The sequence below is a fragment of the Brachycentrus maculatus genome, unplaced genomic scaffold, assembly GCF_059751285.1.
Source record: "Brachycentrus maculatus isolate JH-2025_06_01 unplaced genomic scaffold, ASM5975128v1 h1tg000293l, whole genome shotgun sequence".
In the NCBI taxonomy this organism is placed as follows: Eukaryota; Metazoa; Arthropoda; class Insecta; order Trichoptera; family Brachycentridae; genus Brachycentrus; species Brachycentrus maculatus.
In genome coordinates, this window is record NW_028281044.1 from 1,595,261 (window position 1) to 1,619,953 (window position 24,693).

Consider the following 24,693-nt stretch of genomic DNA (forward strand, 5'->3'; position numbering starts at 1 on the left):
AACGTTTTTTAAGTTTAAAAATATAATACAATTTATGAAAAAAAAAGATCAAGCCACTTATTGAACTTTTTACTGTGCAACAGATTTTTTTAGGTAAAACCTGAAGGTTTTTTCTACATTAGAAAAATATTAAATATATTAAAAAAAAAAAATTAAACAATACCTTTTCTTCAAAATGCAAAAACAACTCTTTCTGCCCTGTAGCGGGTAAAGATTAAGTTAAAAATATGCCTCTTTTGCTGGGATATAGTACATTTTCTGGGCATTCCAAAACATGCACAAATGAAAATTGATGATTTTTGATTTATGACGTTCTTGAAAGGAGCGAGCGATTTGTTTATGCTAAAGCACAAGAACCGGTGTTTTTAGATATTCTCATATTTTTTGGCGAGTTTTTGCAAAAGACATACTTTGATGTAATTGGGTAGGTGTTTGACTAGGAAACACATTACGGATTTTTACATTGCAGAGAGATGTTCTGCTAATAAAAATAATTATTTTAAATAAATATTAGAGTGAAAAAATCACTTGTGTTTATTTGACCACCCCCTGGGAAACAAACGCGAGACCTCCAGTATGGTAGCCAAGCGTGCTGACCGTTACACTACGGAGGCGGACATGAAGATACGTTTACCCATATTTTAAAGTTGATAAAAACAAATCTGCGGAAATAGCCGTAATCTAATATTGAACAATCTGTGGGAATAACCATAATCTAATATTGAACAAACTGAGGGAATATCTGTAATCTAATATTGAACATTCTGTGTTTTTTAAAAAAAAACGATGTATGATAGATGTTCGAATAGTGAAATAAGAAAGGAATGCAAAGCTGAGAAAAGCATTATCAATAAAATTAAGAAAGGTGTGTTGAGATGGTTTGGACAAGTATAACGAATGAGTGAGGAAAGAACGGTAAAACAAATTTATGAAGCGAATGTAATTGGAGAAAGGAGCTAAATACTTGAAAGCGGTCAGGTTAGGAGTCGAAACAATCGGCGGGTGTGCATGAAGAGATGCATGAACGTGGAAGAGGCGAGGAATGTTTGCAAAGACAGAGTGGTGTGGCGTTCTATTCTCTCTGCCTACCCCTGCGGAGAAGCGGCGTGATGGTTGGTTAGTTTAGTTAGTTAGCTATGCTAAAGCATAAGTACCGGTGTTTTAAAATATTCTTATATTTTTTGACGAGTAATTGGCTACGCGACTAGGAAAATGACATTGCGGGTTTTGACATTGCAAAGAAATTCTCTACTAATTAAAAAAACTTAACTCAACCATAGATGGTTCTGAAGAAAAAGCATTTGCGAGAAGGTGTCGATCGAAGCATAAATATAGCTTCCGAAAGTTCAATATTGTGGGTAGCATGGTGAATGTTACTTGTGTAATACGTCTATATATACAACACATCGGCTGTCCAAACTTAAAACACAGTAAGGGACATACATTATTTTTTGCATCTTTGGACTAAGTAGATTCTACTGTCCGCCTCCGTAGTGCAATGGTCAGCATGCTCGGCTACCGTACTGGAGGTCCCGGGTTCGATTCCCAGGGGAAGGGTCAATTAAATATAGGTGATTGTTTTCACTCTAATATTTATTCAATATTACCCTGGACTGGCACCTGAAGCGGAGGGCTGATCACCTTTCCTTCATGTGTTAACGATCAAGATAACACTGCGTTTATATGGTGCAGTGCCCTATGCACCATCGGGTGCGGATGAGGGGTTTGAAGGAAGATTCCACTTAGTCCAAAAATGCAAAAAAAATGTCCCTTACTGTGTTTTGAGTTTGGACAGCCGACATCTTAAGCCCTGTAAAATACCCAGACTTCGAAAATTGTTGAATCCCAGGTTGTTCTCTAGATCTATCTTATCTGTGGGAATAGCCATAATGTAATGTTGAACAACGCTCACCAGGGCACGTCCGACGACACGATAGCCGCCGTCCTGGCCACCCTGAACGAGGTCATCAAGAGGAACGCCGAGTTCTCCCGCGCGCTGCTGGAGGCGGGGGGCGTGGACCGCCTGGTCGGCATCACGCACCAGCGCACCAAGTACACCCCGCGGGTGCTCAAGTTTGCAGGTAGGTCGCGTCACCGCAGCGTCTGGAGCCTTATAAAAAACGATACATGTTTTATCTCAAGTTATAATATTAGTTGCGTCACTAAGATATGAATCTTAGTGAAGCATTGTTGGTTGGGGATAATATAAAACAGCGCGTCTTTCATAAAAAAGGGAAGAACGATACATATTATGTTGAGACATCTTTAACCCTTAAATGTATACCGTTGCAATTCTGCAACAACAATTTCACATCAGTTGAGACATTCTTTAGTCGCCTGGAATTGTTATAATTCACACTGTTGCATATTCATCACACACCTGGGTGTTTGAATTAAGTCAGCCTTTTATAACAAGATGGCGCTGTGAGTACTTTCTTGACATTTAGTTATTGTCGTCAAGAGATTTTTTTTAGTTAAAAAAATTAAATAATAAAATAGTCAAGATTTACAAAACTTGCGTTCGACCCATCATGACATATGGGATCGCAAGTAGAGCGGATACCGTTGGCACAAAAAACGCGCTTAGAGTGTCAGAAATGATGACTCTAAGAAGTATACATCAGGCAAGAGACTTCGAGATAGAATAAGAAACGCCAGGATCAGAGAAATATGCGAGATCAAAGATGTCGTTAGGTGGGGAAGGCAACGAAGGAGACAATGGTATGCGCGTGTGAGGAAAATGGAACCATCCAGACTCCCCCACATCGCATTGTACGGCCAACCCCATGGTATATGACTTCCGGGCAGACCACCAAAGAGATCGATTGTTAGCTAGGAATTGATATTGCAGGAGGCTAATCCCTCTTAAAACCAGGCCACAAGGCCTACACCAAGAAGAAGAAAAAAAAATCATACATTTAAGGGTTAAAATTGAAGAGATAATTTAAGGTGAAGAGGAGAATCTAGATCACATGTTCTTTGGGTGCCCGTTGAATGACGGCTACCCGAGCTTCCTTTCAAACCTCTCCAGCATAAATGTTCCATTTCCCACTAATCTTTACCTTATTAACCTCCCCTAACAAACTATATAAAATAATTTATTTATTGTATATAAAATAATTTGTAAATATCTTAAAATTAATTGTATAAATTTGTAAAGGTGTATAATAACTCACTAAACAAACTGACATTACTAATAAAACTAACCCCACTAATAGGAATACTAACTTATTTATTGTAACTGCAGACAGTTGGTAGAATTCCATATTGAATTGTTGGGTAAAATATCCAAAATAAAACAAGGTTTGTTGGATTGAATTCTACATTTATTTATGTATATGTTAATACGTGACGCGTTTCATCTTATTAAGACATTATCACAAACACTATGTATTTGATAATGTGTTAGGTAATGTCCTAAGAAGACAAAACGTGTCACGTATTAACATATAACAGGGGTTCCCAAAGTGTGCGCCGCGGCGCCCTGGTGCGCCGTAGGAAGTAAAGAGGGGTGTCGTGAGTAAATCCTCTATCATTATCCGTAACCACAAATATTTTCTTTTTTGTTGTTCTCTGTTGCATTTCTGAATTCTTATAAATATAATAAAACTCAATTTCATACTGTGGATGTTTTAATTTTTGTGCCATCTACCCAACTACTATTATTGTAGGTACCTATTGCTTTCGTCTTTATTATAAACAGGGTCTTTCATTAAGTTCTTTCTATCTATAGTTCTATCTATAGTTAAACAAAGTGTGCGTGTAAATAGATGTATCATCAACAATATGGCCGCTATTAACTGTGAAAGTATTTATTGAAAGACCCTATATATATGTAGTCACTATATCTATTCGAAAAAGCTTACTAATGTAGGGCGCCGTGACAAAATACTAAGCTTGTAAGCGCGCCGCGGGCTGAAAAAGATTGGGAACCCCTGACATATACATAAATAAATGTAGAATTCAATCCAACAAACCTTGTTTTATTTTGGATATATTACCCTACAAGGAATACTAACACTTAATAGTCAAATGTAAAAAGTGTAAATAAAAAATAACTCTGGCTATGACACTGGCTATAACACCCAAGATGGGTGAAAAGCCATTAAAAAGAAGAAGAAGGGCTAAAATTGACAATATTTAAGATGGCTTATCTATCTCTCTAGGTCAGGTCCTGTTCACGATGTGGCAGCACCAGGAGCTGCGCGACGTGTACCGCAAGCACGGCTGGAAGGAGGCGGACCTGGTGGGGCGCGGAGCGGGCGGTGGGGGCGCGGGCAGCGCGGCGGGCGCGGCCGGCAGCCGCGGGGGCTCCCCGGGCGGCTCGGGCGGCGCGGGGGCCAACTCCACGCTCAGCCGCCCCATGGCCTCGCAGGGCGGCACGCGCTACGAGGACCGCACCATCAAGCGCCAGGGCAACCACCACGCGCATCACGTGAGTGCTCAAATGCGATTCGTGCAAAATATGCTTTTTTTTAAATAAATATTTTTACTAATTTCTTTAAGGGGTTCGGCAGTTAATTTGTGGTATTTTCTATCCATTTTTAACCTGTCCAGGAGTATGGCCGTACCATACCAAAATATGTAATATACAAACACGATTTATGACATGATTTATATCAAAACATGTTTAAAACATGATATACGGCAAAATTATCGATGCTTCGTTAAATCATGTTTACTGGTGTAAATAAAAAAAAATATTCAAGAAAGTCTTCTTCTTCTTCTAACCCTTATCCGCACCCCAATGGTGCATAGGGCACTGCATCGTATAGAAGCAGTGTTATCTTGATCGTTAAATACACGAAGGAAAGGTGATCAGCCTTCCGCTTAAGGTACCAGTCCAGGGTCATATTAAATAAATATTAGACTGAAAAATCACTAATATTTATTTTGACCCTCTTGGGAATCGAACCCGTGACCTCCAGCATAGTAGCTTAGTGCGCTAACCACTACACTATGGAGGCGGACATGAAAGAAAGTATGTTGCTTATATCATCGACTATGATGTAAAATTATAAAAAGTAAAGAAAAATAGCAAAAAAACTGACTCCCAAATACAGTTTTGTCCGCAGAAACTCACTCCCGGACAGTTTTCATGTTTTACTCATGTTTTATTTATGTTTTACTTGGTAAATACCACTACTTCTGTTTCTAAATCTAGTGCGACACTTGTTTCAATGCATTCCGCATCATTTTCAAACACCGTATGCGACTACTACACATGATGTACTGACACTCTTCCACACCCTATTGCACTGGTGCACTGCATCTGAAGCACAGGACTGATCATCTTCTAACCCTTCTAACATCTTCGCGCACCCAATGGTGCATAGGGCACTGCATCGTGATCCAGTGTTATCTCGATCATTTCCTTCATGAAGGCAAGGTGATGATCACTCCTGCGCTTCATATAAGTAAATATAAGAGCATCAAAAGTAAACACAGCAATCTCTAGACTATAATTTTTTATTATATTTTAACAACATCGTGTGAAATGTGCCTAAGGTAGTATTTTACATTATGGCGCCACACAAATTCATCGGGATTTAATTTTTCTTACCATAGACTAGAATTATCATATTATTTTTTGACATCTCATCAAAGATGAAGAAGAATATGGAAGTCTGGGCATTTACGGGGCTGACGACCGTCATAGGCTGGTTTAAGTGATCACTTTACACACATGTAACATTCACCAATTCTACCCATTATTGACAACCACACTACTCAAATTCTTGGAAGTTCTATATATATGAACCAATTTAGAAACCTTGTTCTTGAATCACATTGAATTGGTGAATGTTACACGTGTGTAAAGTGATCACTTAAACCAGCCTATGACGGTCGTCAGCCCCGTAAATGCCCAGACTTCCATATTCTTCTTCATCTTAGATGAGATGTCAAAAAATAATATGAAAATAACTCCTGTAATTGGAGATAATCCAGATTTTGTGAACAAGTATTTGGACACACTCAAAATGTTGTAGACTAGAATTCATAATAAATTATGTAATCTCCAAGTAAAGAAACTAAAAATACATAGATTTAGAGATTTCTTTGAACGCTTAATACCCTCATGCATAGATTTACTCTTAGTTAACTTAAATCCTCATAACTTTTTTCCTTTAACTATTGTCACATACTCTTTGCCTTGTTCTAATAATAACGTTTGGAGATCGTCACTCAAACAAGTGTCTGAGCAAATACAAAATATTGATACCCTGTACATTTCAAACAAGAGACGCGTAATACAGAACTGATCATCTTGCCTTTATATAATAAACGATTGGATAAACATTGCGTCAATTTTAAAAAGGTCAGTATTAGTCACATGCGGTGTTTGAAAATGATACAGAAGGCACAGAAACACAGATCACAATAGATTTTTTTTTAAAAAGTGGTATTTGCCAAGTAAAACTAAATTCCGCCTCTGAAGTGTAATGGTCAGCACGCTCGGCTACCGTTCTGGAGGTCCCGGGTTCGATTCCCAGGGGGGGTCAAATAAATATAAGTGAGTATTTCACTCTAATATTTATTCAATATTACCCTGGACTGGTACCTGAAGCGGAGGGTTGATCACCTTTCCTTCGTGTTAACGATCAAGATAACACTGTGTTTATATAATGCAGTGCCCTATGCACCATTGGGGTGCGGATAAGGGTTTGAAAAAAAATTTGATCAAACTAAATTTAATAAATATTTTGATCGTAACGACATGCCCATCTGTTAAGAGTAACAACAACACACGCGATACTAAATACTGCTCATGGCGGATAGCGTGCTTCTTGTAAGCCGGAATAACGTAGCATTTTGAATATTTTTGATTGCATTGTTGTGGCCCTTCAAGGCAACCCTGAAGGACGCAGACCCCCAGGCAGACCTCCGAAAAGATGGAAAGACAGCTGGGAATCAACATCCCAAAAGCGACATGCGGAGGCACAATCAGATCCCTAGGACGTACAAAAAGAAGAAGAAGAAGCATTGTTGTTTCATAGATTTTTTAATGCTTTCATTGCTTTACGAGCACTGTGATTTCAAATAAAATTGGAAATGTGGATTTTCTCTTTTCGATTTGACTGAGTTACAGCAACGCGTGGCCGAGTACAGCTAGTTGACGAATAAAATATGTTTTTTTTCAGGGAGATGAAATCCCGATGGTGGATATGAACTACGCGGAGAACGCTGGCAATCCCAACGGACGCGCGCTTCCCCCCGGAATGCCGCCCCAGAACCCCTCGCAGCCCGGACGTTAGTCTGGCGATATCGCGTTCCATTCCAACCGAGCTCTGAAGAACAATAAACAAAAGTATTACGCCCGTCGCTGACAGCCAGCGATGTCAGGATGGCAACTGTTAGAAAGACACTTGCTTCAACATAAAAATAAGTGGATTTTTTTAATTGTATATTTGAAAACACAAAACACATTTCGGACGGGTGTTTTTACGCCCACGGACCGCTGGCGACGGGACTTGACAACTGTACATATAGTTTAGACCTTAACAAAGAGATTGATACATAATATTTGTATTAAAACATTAAATAATTCCTTATTTTGTGACTTTGAAACGAGGCCGGCGCAAAAGGTAAGAAATACCCTTCCCGTCCTTAAGCACCAATCGACCGAACGGGTAGAAATACCTTTCCCGTCCTAAGTGTGTTGATTATTTATGACGTTGGACGTTTGTGTATTGTTTCACGTGCAAATTCCAGACTATTGTGATTTTCCTTGACTGTCTGCTATTGGAACTCCAACACGGCGTTCGGCAAGCCCGAGTCACACTTAACCTTCGTTTAGTCGCGCTCCGTTACGCGTCAACCGGCTTTGACTTAGTTTCGGTTAACATCCGTTGACCAAAATGGCGTCTTTGCGATGTCGCGACGTTAAATGAACGCTGGAAACAACCCGACGCTTTATAATTAATAAATTAAACCCTTAGTATTTAAAGTAAATAGAAAATATAGTGAGAAAATGATGATGTACGCGTTGTGTCTCATTTAAGACAAACGGAGGGAATTTAAAAAATCACATGTGATTTTTTTTAATAGCTAGTTTTGTGTACTTGTTTTGGAAAGTGTTATGAAATTTCGTTGGTTTGAAGAAAAAAAATATATGCAGAAAGTGAGTAAAATGTTGACTCCGCCTCGCTAGAAAAAAATTGTCAATTTGAACGTCATCAATGTCTCTCATATTGATAAGTAGATTTTATTATCACCGCTAATCGCTAAGACGAAAGTACCATTTGTAAGGTAATTCAAGTGCATGTATATTGTAAAATTTTAAAAAATACATTGAAAAAATGTAGCTACGGGCACACCACAGTTTTGTTTATATTAGAAAGGAAAGAACATAAAAATAATTTTAACGACCTAATATTAAGTGAATTTATTAACACTGAGTAGCAGTTTGGCTTTGTGATTTATTTTTTCATCAATTATTATTACTATTATTATTGTAAAAAGATTTTTTTATGACGGCAGCAATTTTGGGTTGGGTTGAAATTATGTATTAAACAAACTGTTCGTATTTTTTATGAAATGTATTATCGATAAATCGCTTTATTCGAGCGTGTGGCCAATTTTGGGACTCTACGTGGTACTGAACTGCAGATAATTGGAGACACGGTGGAACCTCTCATAATGAGCATAATTTGTTCCGGAATCCTCTCTTTGACTAGCGCGGAAGTCCCGAAGCAAGGGGACTTGCCCAATCTCTGTAACTCATGCGAGATGTCACTAGTAAAGGGAGCAACTTTTTAACTTTTTTTTGTTGTTATGCGAATTGCTCATTATGAGAGGTTCCACTGTACTTCAACTGTAAAGTGAAGAAAACTATTAATAAATAAGAAAATAAAGCACCATGGATGCAATATCACTTGACGTTGCGTTCAAAGTGGTGTATAGCGTTTAATGGTGCAAAGAATGGGAAAAAAACTACTTTATCTCATATATTTATCTGCAGTATCGACCGAATATGCCTCAATTCAGCTACAGGCGTAAGCGCTTGAAGGTTAAAAAAGAGTGTTTTATTTTTTATTATTTTTCGCAATTTTTTTTTTTAAATTAAGGCATAAGATCTCACAAGCTATTTTTAGCTCAAATTAAAAATATTATCCACTGTACTTATTCGTAAATTTTGCACCCATTTATATAAATAAATAAATATCATGTTTTTTTAAAAATATTATTTTCGATCCTGTATTCGTAATCGTCAGTCGGTTGTACCCAGAAATTAATGATTTTAAAATAATAAATCTTTTTTTTTCTTTCTGAAATTACGATTGAACAAAGCTGAAAATCTGTTTGCAACTGAACCCCTATGATTATGAATATGGGAGGATACGTTATATTCATAATTGAAAATATTCTCCCCCGTATAATTTATCATCTTTGTTATAAAAATTCATAGATAATTTTTTTTTATATTCCGTTATATGATAAGCATGGTTTATTTATACATAAATTTAATTGTTAACTTTACACTTTAAATCGGATTTATACAAGTGCATTTAGGATACCAGTCCACTTAGCTGGAGGTTATAAGTGTTTTGGTGGATTGGCTAAGAAAATTGGCTCCATTGTATCATGATGCCACTTTAAACGGGGCACAATACAGTCGAACCTGGTTATAAGAGACTTGGACATAAGTGAAACCTCTTTAACCTTCACCTCCCGGTGATATGTATTGACTACAATTCGATTTTTAAAATGAGAATATCGTTTTAAAATGTAATAAATACGGGCTCAGAATTTTTGTATTCCTCCGTAATATAATTATGTATTACATGAAAGTATTATAATATAAACTCATTCATTAGCAGCGACGGAAATAAATAATTTGTGAAAAAATCGGGGATAAAATCACCAGTACACAAACGTTTCTCTATGTGCGTGTGTACCGTTGCTTTGCGTATACGCGCATGCCGTTGCAAGTTTAGTAGTGCACAGACCGTCGTACGCGGCGGTCACGTCGCTACGTTAGTTATTGTGGCTACTTGAAATGTATTTTTTTCTCGTTTTTAAATACTTACCAGAGCTAATATGTATTATAAAATTGTTATATTTCAACTTCAACTATGGTCAATAAAAGCAAAATTTAGGAATATTCACATTTTTTCAGTTTTTAACCCACATTTTCATGTGGTGTACAAAATACATATCACCGGTGCTTGCGGTTTTTAGCAGCATAATGGTAGGGAGGGACCAGAGCATTTCGTCGTAACGTAACGTCGTAAAATCGCTCGCGGCGAGCATCCGAAACTATGGATGGAGAGCTCGGGTCGCTGTACTGACTATACGAATGCTCGCGTTGAAACGTAAGATGTTACGAAATGGCTCCGGTCAGTCCCTACCATAAGGGAAAGGTTAAAAGAGAGCTGGCTCAAATTCCCCTCATTTTACTTTATAAGAGAAAAATTTCCTAGTCCTTTGGGGTCTCTTATATCCAAGTTAGACTGTATTAGCTTGGCTTAGTGAAAATGTCTTAAAAATGACGCATTTAGAAACAGAACGGTCCTATAATAGTCTTAAATTGAATGTTGAAAACCTCTAATATTTTTCCTTTTAAATTTTACACAAGACATTAATATTATTAGTAAAATAATTCTAACATATTACTACTGTGAAACATGGTATATTATTTTAACCAAGTAAACAGCTCGATTGCAGCTTGAATTGAACAGTATAAAAAGTAGTTGAAAAAAACTTAAATAACCAATTATACATATTTATATCTTAATATTAGGGAACAAAAGTCTGAATTTTAAGTTTTTTTCTCTAGAATTCCATTGATGTCGTAAACTGTTAATTTTTTTTTACTTCAATATATTTTATCAATTTTTATACATCCGCAAAATAAGACGTGGCGATTTTGATAACTTTTAACAACAGCAATTTCCATACAGTATTGTTTTTTTTGTTATTGCCACAATGCATTTTATATAATAAATAATAATAAAAAAACCCTTATCCGCACCCCAATGGTGCATAGGGCACTGCGTCATATAAACGCAGTGTCATCTTGATCGTTTACACACGAAGGAAAGGTGGTCAGCCCTCCGCTTCAGGTACCGGTCCAGGGTAATATTGAATAAATATTACAGTGAAAAAATCACTCATATTTATTTTACCCCCCCTGGGAATCGAACCCGGATCCTCCAGAACGGTAGCCGAGCGTGCTGACCATTACACTATGGAGGCGGACAAGATACATTTTATAATTATTATTATTATTGAATAAACATTCATAAGTACATTTATTACGGCTATACTTTGTTTCTTTACTTTTACATATTTAACCCTACATAGATAACTAAACTATATTTGTATATACATAGTAACTAAACATTCGTCAGGTATTCATTAAAAATAATAACTGGTTACATGACACTTACGAGGGCCGACCCAAAAGTAACAATAAAAAGTAAATTTTACACACTTAATTAAATGATTTTTTTTTAATTTACACACTTATGTACCATGTTATGAGCCGAAAAAAAAAATTGGTTAAAAACGGTAATGTTTGGAAGTTTTTTTGACGTTTTTAGTCTCCCGATTTTTACGTTTATGCGAAATTTTGACGTAAACAAATGGAACAGCGCGCAAACATTAAATTCTGCTTCCTGCTAGGCAAATCACCTCAAGAAATACTGAAACTGCTTCAAATGCAAACTGCAAATTCAAGCTTTTAGAGCATCCTCCTTACTCTCCAGATCTTGTTCCTTGTGATTTTTTCTTTTTCCTAGGATGAAAAGGCAATTGAAAGGAAGGAGATTTCAAACAATTCAAGAAGTTCAAGAAGAGTCACTCAAAGCTTTGAAATCAATCAGTATTTCAGAGTTTTTTTACTTGTTTTGGGCAATGGGAAAAACGCTGGAACAAGTGCATTGCAAGTAATGGACAGTATTTTGAGGGTCAGTAAAGGTTTTTAATATTTTTTTTTTTTTGTTTAAAAAAAAATTGTTTTTAAAAAATCGCTGAAACGTAAAAATCGGAAGACTAAAAACGTCAAAAAAACTTCCAAACATTACCGTTTTTAACCAATTTTTTTTATTTTTCGGCTCATAACATGGTACATAAGTGTGTAAATTTTCAAAAAAAAATCATTTCATTAAGTGTGTAAAATTTACTTTTTATTGTTACTTTTGGGTCGGCCCTCGTAAGTTTGGTTCATTAGGAATGAATGTAAGAGACATTAAACAATAAATCACTTTTCTGTAAACAAAGCCTGGCGGGTGCGGGGTGCAGGGAAGTAAGTGCACTTGACTTGCACCCAGAAGGGCGTCGTCGCGTGGACAAATGTTTAGTTATCTAGGGTTAATACACAATTGTTGGTAAACTAAATTGACATTTTATGTTTTTTTTTTTAATGTTAGATATTCGATTTTGCAAAACATTAACATTTTTTTCTAATCGCAATTTTTTCTATGGAAAATCAATTACTGCAGCCGTATTTACATGTGCTTTACTGCATATGCCATCTAATCTACAAAACTTTTTATGCATGTGTGAGGTATCCAGATATTTACTGTAATTTTTTATTACGTGAAATAATCCGGAAGGGGTTTCACATACGTGAAGGCTTAAGCTTTATTTTTTGCAAGAATTTCAACAGATGGCGCTTAAAACTCGCTTGTTGTTCATTCGTTGTCCAATGGAAATTATTTTATTTTATTATTCCCAAGAAATATCTTAACCTCTGTTGAAAAATAAGATGAATCAAACTAATTTATGGTAAAATATTTACCATAGTTACATTATTAAAAACAAAATTGTCCGCCTCCGTGGTGTAATGGTTAGCGTTTTTAGCTACCGTGGTGGAGGTCCCGGGTTCGATTCCCAGGGAGGGGTGAAAATAAATACTAGTGATTTTACACACGAATATTTATTTAATATTACCCTGGACTGGTCCCTGAAGCGCGGTGGTGATCACCTTGCCTTCATGTAAGTATAATGATAACACTGTGTCAATATGATGCAGTGCCCTATGCACCATTGGGTGCGGATAACGGTTAGAAGAAGAAGAAGAAGAAAAATTATCCAGCAACCCTTACAATATTTTTTACTTTCGTAAAATAATTCTCATGCAGTTTACTTAATTTTTTTATTTTTAATAAATAATTTACCTTTTTTTTAAACTGTCAATTTAGATTTGTCAACGATGACATTTCAGCAATCCACATATAGCCTTTAACGTACACACATATATCACTAGTTATTTAGGGAGATTTATATTATTTATATGTAAAGTTTTTATATGCATAATTATTATTAAAGTAAACAAATTATTTAGTATAATAGAGGAAATAATTCTTGTCCACTAGGCCTAAACTACACCTAACACCACAATCACTGTACTATACTACCCTACTATGAGACTCTACGGAGTGTGTCCTAATGCTAGTTTCACACGGCTGCTAATCTCGCCTCCTTTTTATGTAAAATCCCATTGCTTACCCGTGAAATGGTTTACAATGTAATAATTTCGACTCAAAAGTTCTTAAAATGACAAGAGTTTATTTCGGGGTGTTTCAATATTTATTTTATACGTAAAATTATAATCACGATGAACTTCCATAACTAACACATTTGCAAACACCTTTATCATATAGAAATCACTTGGATGCATAATATAAGTTTTTTTTTAAATTTGTTTGCATTTGTTTTTAAAGTAACTCGCACGCATGACCACACATGTCACAAAAACCTTATTTGCGACATGTGTTTAAAAAGTGAAGTTTTTGTTGTTTAAATTGGCCGTATGTGGCTGTAAAGCCACCGGTCCCCAGCCCTGGTTATGCGGTATCTTATTAACACATTGTTGTCGGGCGGTTTTTCATCAACCCTGCCTCTAATTATATTCAGACAGTCTGCCGCCCGACCCTCAGTATACTAATCACAAATAACCGCAAACTCAATTCACATCTGTACAATGTTTTTTAGTATCTCGTGCTCTACCAAAAGTAAGCAAATAGAACGCTTATAAGCGTCTCCCGCACTCTACCAACAGTATGTTAAAGAGGTTTTTAAGCATCTCTCGCAAACTGTGTTTAAACTGATGTTGAGTATATTCATTTTAGCCTCCAGTGACACTCAGTACGTCAACTCTATCGCTAAAATTTGTGGAATCCAACTAACCATTGCCTTTCAAGCTTTTAAATAACAAAAAAAATAAGTATGCTTTGTACATGTACCGTTTATAATATTATATACATTATTGGATAACACAGGCATTTGTAACGCTAGAATTTTATACATTTTGATGTGCTCTTTAAAACTCAAGTCGTCAAGTGTCAATTTTGACATACACACTTCTTTTTCCCAAGCAAAGTCTATTATACTATTACAATATTGCACGAATCTAATATATAAATGCTAGTTTCCCACAATTGTATACTTTTTATTACTTTATAAAACATTTTTTTTGTTTTTTTTTTTAAATCTTAATATACTTATTTCACTGCTGAATTTGAATTGTCTTATGATGTAACGACCTAAAATTTTGCAAGCAGGCAGAAGTTTACAAATCTTTAGTACAATTTATATTAAACAACATATTTTAAGATTAAAAGAATGTAAATTCTTGCCATGATGTTATTTGCCAATAAAATAAATCAAAAAATTAATACAAGTTACTTGCCACGGTATCTTGCTACGAATCAATTTATTTCTGCATTTAAAATATTATTGTATACAATTTTAAAATATATATATATATATTCTCAACACTCTACCAAGCTACTAACCTACCACTTGAAGGTCTTCTTAATTGCATGCCAATTCTAGTGGTTCTGGGGCTTTTTTTTAACCATTTTTACCTTTATTAGTAATATCATCAATTGATATCACAAGAATATAAAAAAAAATTGCCCCAAGAGATTAAAATACAAAGAAATTTAGCACTATTCATATGATTTGTTAAGTTCAATTTGGGGTGAGACACCAGACACGAGTAGCAATTGTATTTAAGCAAAAAATAAATAAAATGTTCAATTCTGAAGCGTATGTTAATATCACGATATATAATTATAAAAATAATTAACAATTTTAAGCGTTAAAAATATTTCAAACTCAAATGGCCATTTTAGTACATAATTTCAGAATGAAAGCAGTTATTGAATACAAAAATTAAATTATTTACGTCTCTCCATTAGTTTTACGCGTAATAATACTTAATAGGCAGCAAAAGTTACGAGATTTTTCGTAAAATGTTTTTAATATGTTTTCCATGTATATATTTATAATTGATTTAGAGAATTGAAAACATAAAGAGAAAAAACATTGTATATACATATTATTATTATTATTATTATCAGTATGTGTATTCCAGATTTCACTATGCTTGATTTGCAGTACAAAATACTGCACGTTTGTATAAATGCATTTGGAACGGTGATTCCCAGGTATTTATTTGCAACGATGAAATAAATGAAATGGTAGCAAGGAAGTAATAAGTAAATTTAATGACTAATTTGTGATGAAAGTGTTGCTTTTTTATACCTTTTTGTAAAATGTGTAACGCAGCTAGCCATACTATTTATCGGATTTATGAATACATAGTAACTTTATTGTAATTATATTTTTTTATATGAAATGATTTGGATGGTTATAGTTTAAAGATGTTTTTCATTTTTGTTAAATTGGAGACCTTTACAAAGTAATCAAAGTATTTAAGAGATTGTAATATTTTATATTATTTCTTATTATTTTTTGCAAATTATAAATGATTTTTTATTTGATTTATTTTGTTTTATTTTATTATTTTTTCCCCTTTTCCTTTATTATTATTTATTGTACCTGATAACCAACACGATTCGAACATATCGCTCACTCCTTTCAAGAACATCATAAATCAAAAAACTTGATTTTTCAGGAGAACATTTTTAAAGTTCAAACATAAAATACAATGTATTAAAAATAAATATCAAGCCACTTATTTAACTTTTTACTGTGTAATAGATCTTTTTAGGTAAAACCTGAATATTATTTCTCCATTTGAAAAATATTTAGTACATTTAAAAAAATAATTAAACAATACCTTTTCTTCAAAATGCAAAAATAACACTTTCTGCCCTGTAGCGGGTAAATATTAAGCTAAAAATATGCCGCTTTTGCTGGGATATAGTACATTTTCTGGGTATTACGAAAACATGCACAACTCAAAATTTACGATTTTTGATTTATGATGTTCTTGAAAGGAGTGAGCGATATAAAAAATATTAATTAAAAAATATTTTGAAAACTACTAAAATTTTCAAATAAATAGAAAAAAAGATCTTACGGTGACAAATAATTAATAAATCCAAATTTTTTATCACTTCTCTATGTCTGTGATCGTTAGACGAGACAGTTTGAAAATTATTAGTTTATATGAAAAAAACAGCTTTTTTTCTTAAATTGAAAAATATCATATCCGATAAATATATTCAATTTTTTAATGAGATTATTTTGTCAAAACATTTATGAGAACTTTAACCGTTTTAGCGCCGAACAACGCGATCGCGCTTCTAGATAGTTCTATCTAAAATGCCAGCGGCGCGATCAGTTTATGTTTGACTGTCGAGTGTCGATGCAAGATGACAAAATGGTGGAACAATTCAGCGACAATGAGGGGGATAGTGGACGCAAATTGTGTTTGATATAATTGCTGAATCGCAGAAGAATCATAAAGATATTAGTGAATGCGATGAAAGTGAAAATGGCCTTCAAAATACATTGCAATTTTTGCAACTGCCAACAAACATTGACGCAGTTTCAAAAACAGACTCAACACGCTTTTTTCAAATTTCTGTGTTTTATTATCGATTTATGAAACCTAATAAAAATAATGTTAAAGGAATTTTGGAGATGGTGTCTTTTCAGAGAAGTGACGCCTTTTTTCTGACTAGTAAAGTTTTTTAAAAAATACATACTTTTTTAGCATTTTGGTAATTTTCATGAAGAAAACGGCGCTAAAACGGTGAATTTAAAACATTTTAAGAAAACTCAAAATAACATGTTTTTTACATCTCAACATAGATGAAAAAGAATCTGGAAGTCTGGGGATTTACCGGGCATGTGACCTGTCAATACCCAGACTTCCATATTCTTGTTCATCTACATTGCGATATAAAAAAAAGTGACACAAAGTATTTGGACACACTCAAAATGTTGTGAATATCTTCAAGCGTCAAATAAAAAACCAAAGAAAATGGTGAAAGCATAGATATTGTTAATATCTTTATAAAATTATCTTAGGAAAATAAAATGCAATCCAGACACTCTTTGCTTAAAATATATTATTGGGTTTCAGAAACAGATATTTTAATATCCTAATAAACGTGTTAAAGTGCATAGAGTACTGAATCAGAGTAAAAATATTGTTGAATTATATCTAGCAATGTCGGTTCTGTACATCATAATCCGACTAGTGTAACACATTCCTCCCATTTTTATTTCTTATAATTCTTGATGGTTATATACGTACGATTAAGGATAATATTTTATCAACATTTTTTAAATTTATTTATTTAATTAATAATATTCTCATAAGATTTTTCAACAGATTGACTTTGTGTTAATCCGTTTTTCTACCTATGGACCAATTTTTTAGTATTTCCGTTTTTTACCGATAAGGATTTGAAACTGGAATTTTTTAACCAGATTTAATCAAATATACAAATTAAGTTAAAAAAAATTACGTAACATTAATTTCTCCTACAAGATGTCTTTTCACATAAATGTATACATTGAATAATTATTGCATTTAAAGTTATTACAATCTGTCAGCCATTTTAAATAATATTTTATGGAATAATGCATGTTTAGGCCGGTAGTGTTATTCACGCTTTCATGTGTATATAATTCAAAATGAACACTCGAATTATAATAAAAAATGTGTATTTGAATAAAAGTGATTACAAAAAAATTATCAAATTATAAAAATAAGACTACCTTTGAGTTTAGTAGCACATTGTTGACGGGCGGTTTTTTCATCAACCCCGACCCTAATTATACTCGGACAATCTGCTACCCGACCCTCAGTATACTAATCACAAGTAACCGCAAACCCAATTCTCATCTGTACAATGATTTTTGGCGCTCTACCAAATCTCGCGCTCTACCAAAACTAAGCAAATAGAATGCTTATGAGCATCTCCTGCTCTCAACAGTATGTAAAAGACGCTTTTAAGGGTTTCCCGCAAACAATGTTTTATATACACTTTCGAGTTTATTAATACATGACTAGTTTTGAGGATTACAGATTGTGTCGGGTTGTGGTCCCGTGGTTAGTGTCGCGGACTCTTGATTCAGAGTTTCTCTGTTTGAACCCATTCTACCACTATTCGATACCTTTTTCTAATAATGAGCCGCTTAGGCTCACAGAAATAGTAAGAAATTGAAATATTTGTGTAAATAAAATAAAAACAAATATTTCTCTTTTTAAATTTAAAAAAAGATGTTCTCATCAAACTAATCTTATTTATTAATAAAAAAATTAAATCGTGTTTTAAGGCGTCTCCTAGTATGTGAAATAATTCAGGAAGAATTTTTCACACATTTAATAAGGGTTTCAGCTAAATAAAAAGCTTAATAAACTCAACCATAGATGCTGCTGAGAGCTCACATATGAAAGAATGTGTCAATTATAGGATACATACTATAAATCAGTTCCAAAATTTGAGTAGCATGGTTGTCAATTATGGGTACAGTGGTGAATGTTACATGTGTATAAATAAATCACTTGTACCAGCTTATGACAGGTTGTAAGCCCCGTAACCCAGACTTCTATATTCTTCTTCATCTATGTTGAGATGACAATATAGTCGTGTTTGTATAAATTAATTAATAAACTCAAAAGTGGTCTTATATATATAGTAGTTATACAGGAGAAAGTGACCAAGTGCATTTTTAACAAAAACGTGATCATTGACTATTTGATATCTTACTAGCTTAATATTGCCCTAAAAAAATCCCAAAGGATTTCAAACTTGGAAGTATAATATATTGACTTGGTAAAAATGACTAACTGCATTGATCTTTATTTTATTGCCAAGCAAAAGTGACTTAAATGGCCTCCTGAACATTTTATGTTTTGTTAGTTGGTCACTTTCTCCTGTATGACTACGATATGTTTGTATTGAAATCATAATGTTATTTCACAAAATGAATACCAAAACAATGAATAATAAAAATAGATGATGGTGTTACTATGCCACACCACACTTAAAAAGTTGTAACGCTTTTAAAGTAAAATAAAACTCGTTGATTTAAAATTAAATTAATGTGCCTATTTATAAAATAGGAAACACTTCCACTGCCGAAAGTACAACCATATACATACATTATCTCGTAAGTCTCTGTGCAATCCATTGTAATACACAATTTTATACTTTTATATTTAAATTACAAACCTTTTGATATGGTTTTTGTACAATTATCACGAGTGTATTTTATGTGTTATTGTACTTAGACAATTACACTGCCCAGATTTAAGTCTGAACCAGAATATACTTGTATAAAAGAAGTCCTCGCTCTCTGACTAACTGCCACAACTGACATTTTTGTGAAAATTTAGTTGAGAGATCCTTTTTTTCCTTTAAATATAAATAATTGAACTGTGAAAATGGTCAATCAGTATTATTCCTGTTTACTTCTTTCACTGTTTAATAGGTATTGATTTAAAAAAAATTCTCTCTCTCTGGTCTCAATCCTGCAGATTGGTCTGCAGCAACAGATAGCATCTCCATCGCCATTCTAGTCTATTTTCCGAAACCCTCTTCAGCTCTTCACACGTCGAGCAGCTCATATCCTCGTATAAGTCGCTTAGATATTCGCGGCGTGGGCGTCTTGTGGCGTTTATTCCCTTCATTGTCCCCTCTTTTATTATGTGGAGGAAACCCTCTTGTCTTAAAACATGACCGAACCATTTGGCGCGTCTCTTGGAGATAGTCGCGAGTAGGTGCTTCCTTTCTTTGATTAATCGTAATACCTCGTCGTTGGAGATGTGGTCTCTCCGGGATATCCCGAGCATTCTTCTATAGGTCAACATCTCAAACACATTCAGCCTATTCTTATCTTTTTCCAAATTGCTATTGTAAAATCACTGATTTAAATAAATAATAATTAAATTAATAACACAAAATAATCTTTGAAATATACCATATATACATATATATACCACCACAGACACTTATCTGTACCCAATGGTGCATAGGGCACTGTATCAAATTGATGCAATGTTAATTTGATGGTTTATTATATGAAAGCAAGGTGATCAGTCCTGCGCCTCAAGTACCGGTCCAGAACAATATTAAATAAGTATTAGAGTGAAAAAACACTTATTTTATTTTGCCCCTCTAGGAACCAAACCCAGGACCTCAACATATTAGCCAAATGTGTTAACCACTATCCATATTTGTGCTTATCCATGTTGGAGGTTGGCAATCATCACGGCAATACTTTGTCTAGCCGTTCTAAACAGCGACTCAGTGCTACAGTGGAACCACTCTCTCAAATTGTTAAAAGCCAGGATATACATCTTCTTCCTATGCTGAGTTTGCCTTCCACTCTTGCATTGCAATTTAATATAATATTGGATTATTCTTCTTACTATGTCACTCCAAGCTGAAGGTTGGCAATCATCATGGCAATGTTTACTTAGTAACCACTCTTAACAGCGACTTAGAGCTACAGTGGAAACACTCTCTCAAGTTGTCAAGCCAGGACACACGCCTTCTTCCTATGTTGCCTTCTTACTATGTTGTCAATTTGTCTTGTAATATAATATTTACATGTTTCTCTCAGAGTACTCTTTTTTTTCTTTCCCATGTGGCTTAAAACACCTTTGTTTGAAGCTCTCCCAATCCATGATATTTTAAAATCATAATTATTGTAATACATTTAAATAAATGTCTCTTGTACGATTATTTATCCAAGAGAGCGATGGAATGTAAATTAACCAGCGTCATCTGTGCTGTGTTCACCTTTTAACCTTCATTTAGTCGTTTGGTCACGCTTTATGGTTAACCAAAAGTTGTCGTGGCGGTATTTTAGAAATCCATTGTAAGTTTGACCAGTTTATTGAAAGTTCATATAAGAAAAAGAAATCAAGCGGATCCTCACCCCGATTCTGCCCTCATCCGTCTTGAATCACCATTTTCTCTAGTAAATTTCCAGCACACCGATATATTTGACAATTTGACATCAAACACTTAAGCTGAAGGAAATATAAACCGAGAAAAAGTAACGAAAACTATCCCAAAAGGGTAACCGAAAAAGTAATAGTTATTTTCTTTTTAATTAGATTGAGAAGATGCAAGTAGTTAGACTTTCAGATGGACTAACTTATTATACACACCTGCTACGAATTGTAAATAGTATGTTGAATTTCACTGTATAATGTAAGTTTAAATAAAATATCGGGTACCCTAATTAAAGTAAATATACAAATTCTAACGCAGTTACTTGATTTTTGCACATATATTTTTTTGTTGTGTCTGTTTTCTAGAACTTTATAAGAGTAGTTGTTTATTTATATTATATACGATATACAAGCGAAGTAGAAATATATACAATTGTGTTTTAAGTAGATTTCCTATTGCTGCTGGATGCGTCGTAATAAATTAATTAGTGATAAAATAAAATAGGAATTAAATTTGTAATCAAATTAATATTGCAAAAAACAATTCATTCATTTCTATTTTATAATATTTTTCCTGTTTTCAAAATGTATAACTGTATATATATATTTATAGATTTGGCGTTTAATTTATGTATTAAATGTTAAATCAAGCACTGTTTTTTTGAGTTTAAGTTGTATTTTATTGTTAAAAAAAAACATAACAAATCAATTTTGTGACAATTGTTTTGGCTAGTCACGATAAAAAAATCAGTGTTTGATTAAATACGTAAATTATATATATTCTTGAAACCCTAACTGTTTATCATATCATCACTTCTTTGGTTTCTTTACATCCCCATTCCCAATTCTTCACTTGATCCTACTCCTTTTGTCTTCCTTTTTCTCATAAATTTTACAGTTTCATTAATACATATTCAGTATGGTAATAATTTGATCATCCATACTGTCACTCTGAATATTATATATTTATTTTAATTTTCACCCGCTGCTTTCAAATGGTTGTATAAGCTACAAATCGTGATCAGTATCATTTGTCTGTTTTTTTATTTATTAGTTCGAAGATATTACTCTTTGGCAATAAGCCCGCCAATATACATTTATTCCGTAAAATAATAAATAAAAATATAATTTGAAAAAATTTAATATTTTATTTAAAAAAAAAACCAAAGGAGATGTTATATCTCCTTAAAATTGAAAATCATTACAATTTTGTTGATTTAAATTTAATAAAAATACAGTAAATTGAACATATTTTCAACCTATTTTTAATCGTCTACTAATTTAAAACAAAATACATAATACTAATTGTAAATATTTGAAATAAAATCACTATTTTTAAAAAGTCGCTTTTTAAAATATAAGATTATCATAGAAAATTTGTACATATTGTTTTTCATTTAGTGAAATCTTGCACAGTTGGTCGCTGCAACCAATTATTGGCTCAAGAATCGGATTGAGGAGTTATCAAAACGTTGTATTTTCATACATACTTCTTTTACTGTAAACTCTTTGCTTGCGAACGATATATCTATAAAATTAGTCCCAAAAAAGTAAGAAAAACATACAAGTAGATTACCGTCAATCGAACTTCATTTCCGTTCGTTCATATATTTACAGATTGAGGAAATTTTAAAGTGAAAATGATAACTTTTCAAATGTAGCTTATTATTTTTTTTTATATTTACATAAATTGTATACATTTATTTAAAGAACAATTTTAAACATATTTAAAATATTTTTTGCAGAGAACCACCAAGCCACCTTGTGTTCTTGTCGGTCGAGTTCTTTTTACATACATTTTTTTTATTGTTTTTATCCATTTTAACCTAACATACACACAAAAAAGAGATAAAAATTTAAGAATATAAACTATTTTACAATTTTAATTAATGAAATAAGATTCATAGTAATGTTATTTTTGTCTCATTTGTATTGAATTTATTTGTTTGTATAGATAGTATATATATCGTAAATAAAGAGTTTATGGTAAAAACAAAAAGTATGAAAATACTATGTTGCAATTCTCTTTTACTTGCCTTGTTTTTTTAGGCTAAAATTGCCAAGATTTTTCATTTTTCAAACATATTGTACTTAATGATACATTTGTATTAATTGACATATTTTTTCATTATATTCTATGATTACCGTCAGCTAAGTGAGTTCCCCCTTTTAATTTTCACATATGAGTTGTATAACTATTAGATTTTATCACTAATTTTGCATTGGAACATTTAGAGCCATGTAATGTAGGTAGCATAGCGTTGAATGTCCAAATATTAAAGTATTTTATTGGCCTACACACTTAAGATAAGAAATCGTACTTATGATCATATTTCCTGGAGATTTTAATATTAAACTTATAGCCGAGAATGCTCAGTTATATGGAGCACTTCACACAAGTTCGGCTGTACCATATAAACATAACGTAGTCTAGAAATTTCTAGAAGTTTCTTTTCACGCAACGATATTTCCACTTGATTTATTTTTCCAACAAAATAATGCTGATGAAGATAAAGATTTTTTTGATGTAAAAAATAAACTTTAATGTAATAAAAAGATCCTTATTATCCTAATATTAAATATAAGTAGGGAGTTATGCAATTTTGTACCGTCTTATTAATTCTGTGAAATTGTGTTTTTTTTTTTATATATACATATATTAATATTCAATAAAGCATATATAATTAACCATTCAACTATACATGAACATCAATAAATTAATTTTTATAACTTGTAATATAAAAAAATTGTTATAAAATCACTATAACTTACTATTACTACTACTACCATCACACCGGTTCTCCGCAGGGGTAGGCAGAGAGTATGATGGAATGCCACACTCTTCTTTCCTGACACATACTCCTCTCTTCCTTCACATCCATACATCTAGTCATACATACCCTCCGATTATGCAGACTTTTGACACCACCAGACTTTAGGTTCAGATTGATCTGATCGTGCCAAGTCTTTTTCGGCCGTACTCTCTTAGTCATTTTCTCGTTATCAATTCGCTCCACATATCCATACCTTAAAGAACTCTTCTTAATCTTTTCAATTATCCCTTGTTCAGTCTTACATTTCTTTCTTATTTCTTCATTTTTAATTCTGTCATACAATGATTTTACATACATTCGTCTGAGGGAGCGCATTTCAACAGCGTTCACTTTGCTTTCATCCTTCCTTTGCCAGTTCCATCTTTTGCTTCCAAACATTACTGTCGGCAGCAGCACTCCGTTGTGAACCGCCATTTTAGCTTCCATAGACATTTGTATTTCAATCACTCTGTTTAAAGTACCATTTATTCCATTGACCGGTTTTAAACCAAACAGGTTCTTCCTCTAGACTAATTAATCCTAAAGTGGAACCTCGATATAACGAATCTAGAGGTGTTTTGAAAAAAAAAACGGTATTTCAATTGATTTGTTATATTGAGCTTTAGATTCACCTTTATATTGAGATTCACTCTCTTATTTGTCTACCTCCATAAAACGAATTATTCAATTCAATTTTCAATAAAATTTATTCAGTAAAAATGAACATTTACACTACAAAATGTATATATTAATACAAAA

The 24,693-nt window shown here is 33.4% G+C and overlaps 1 protein-coding gene across 1 annotated transcript in view; it reads left to right on the forward strand.

The window, feature by feature from the left end:
* The window catches only part of p120ctn (adherens junction protein p120), a 45,882-nt gene extending 33,484 nt beyond the window's left edge, over positions 1–12,398 (forward strand). The window contains exons 16-18 of the mRNA XM_088267349.1: positions 1,916–2,081; positions 4,167–4,435; positions 7,143–12,398. Coding sequence (XP_088123475.1) covers positions 1,916–2,081; positions 4,167–4,435; positions 7,143–7,256 — 549 coding nt within the window. The 3' untranslated portion in view covers positions 7,257–12,398. The remainder of the gene's footprint in view (positions 1–1,915; positions 2,082–4,166; positions 4,436–7,142) is intronic.
* The last annotated feature ends 12,295 nt before the right edge of the window (positions 12,399–24,693 follow it).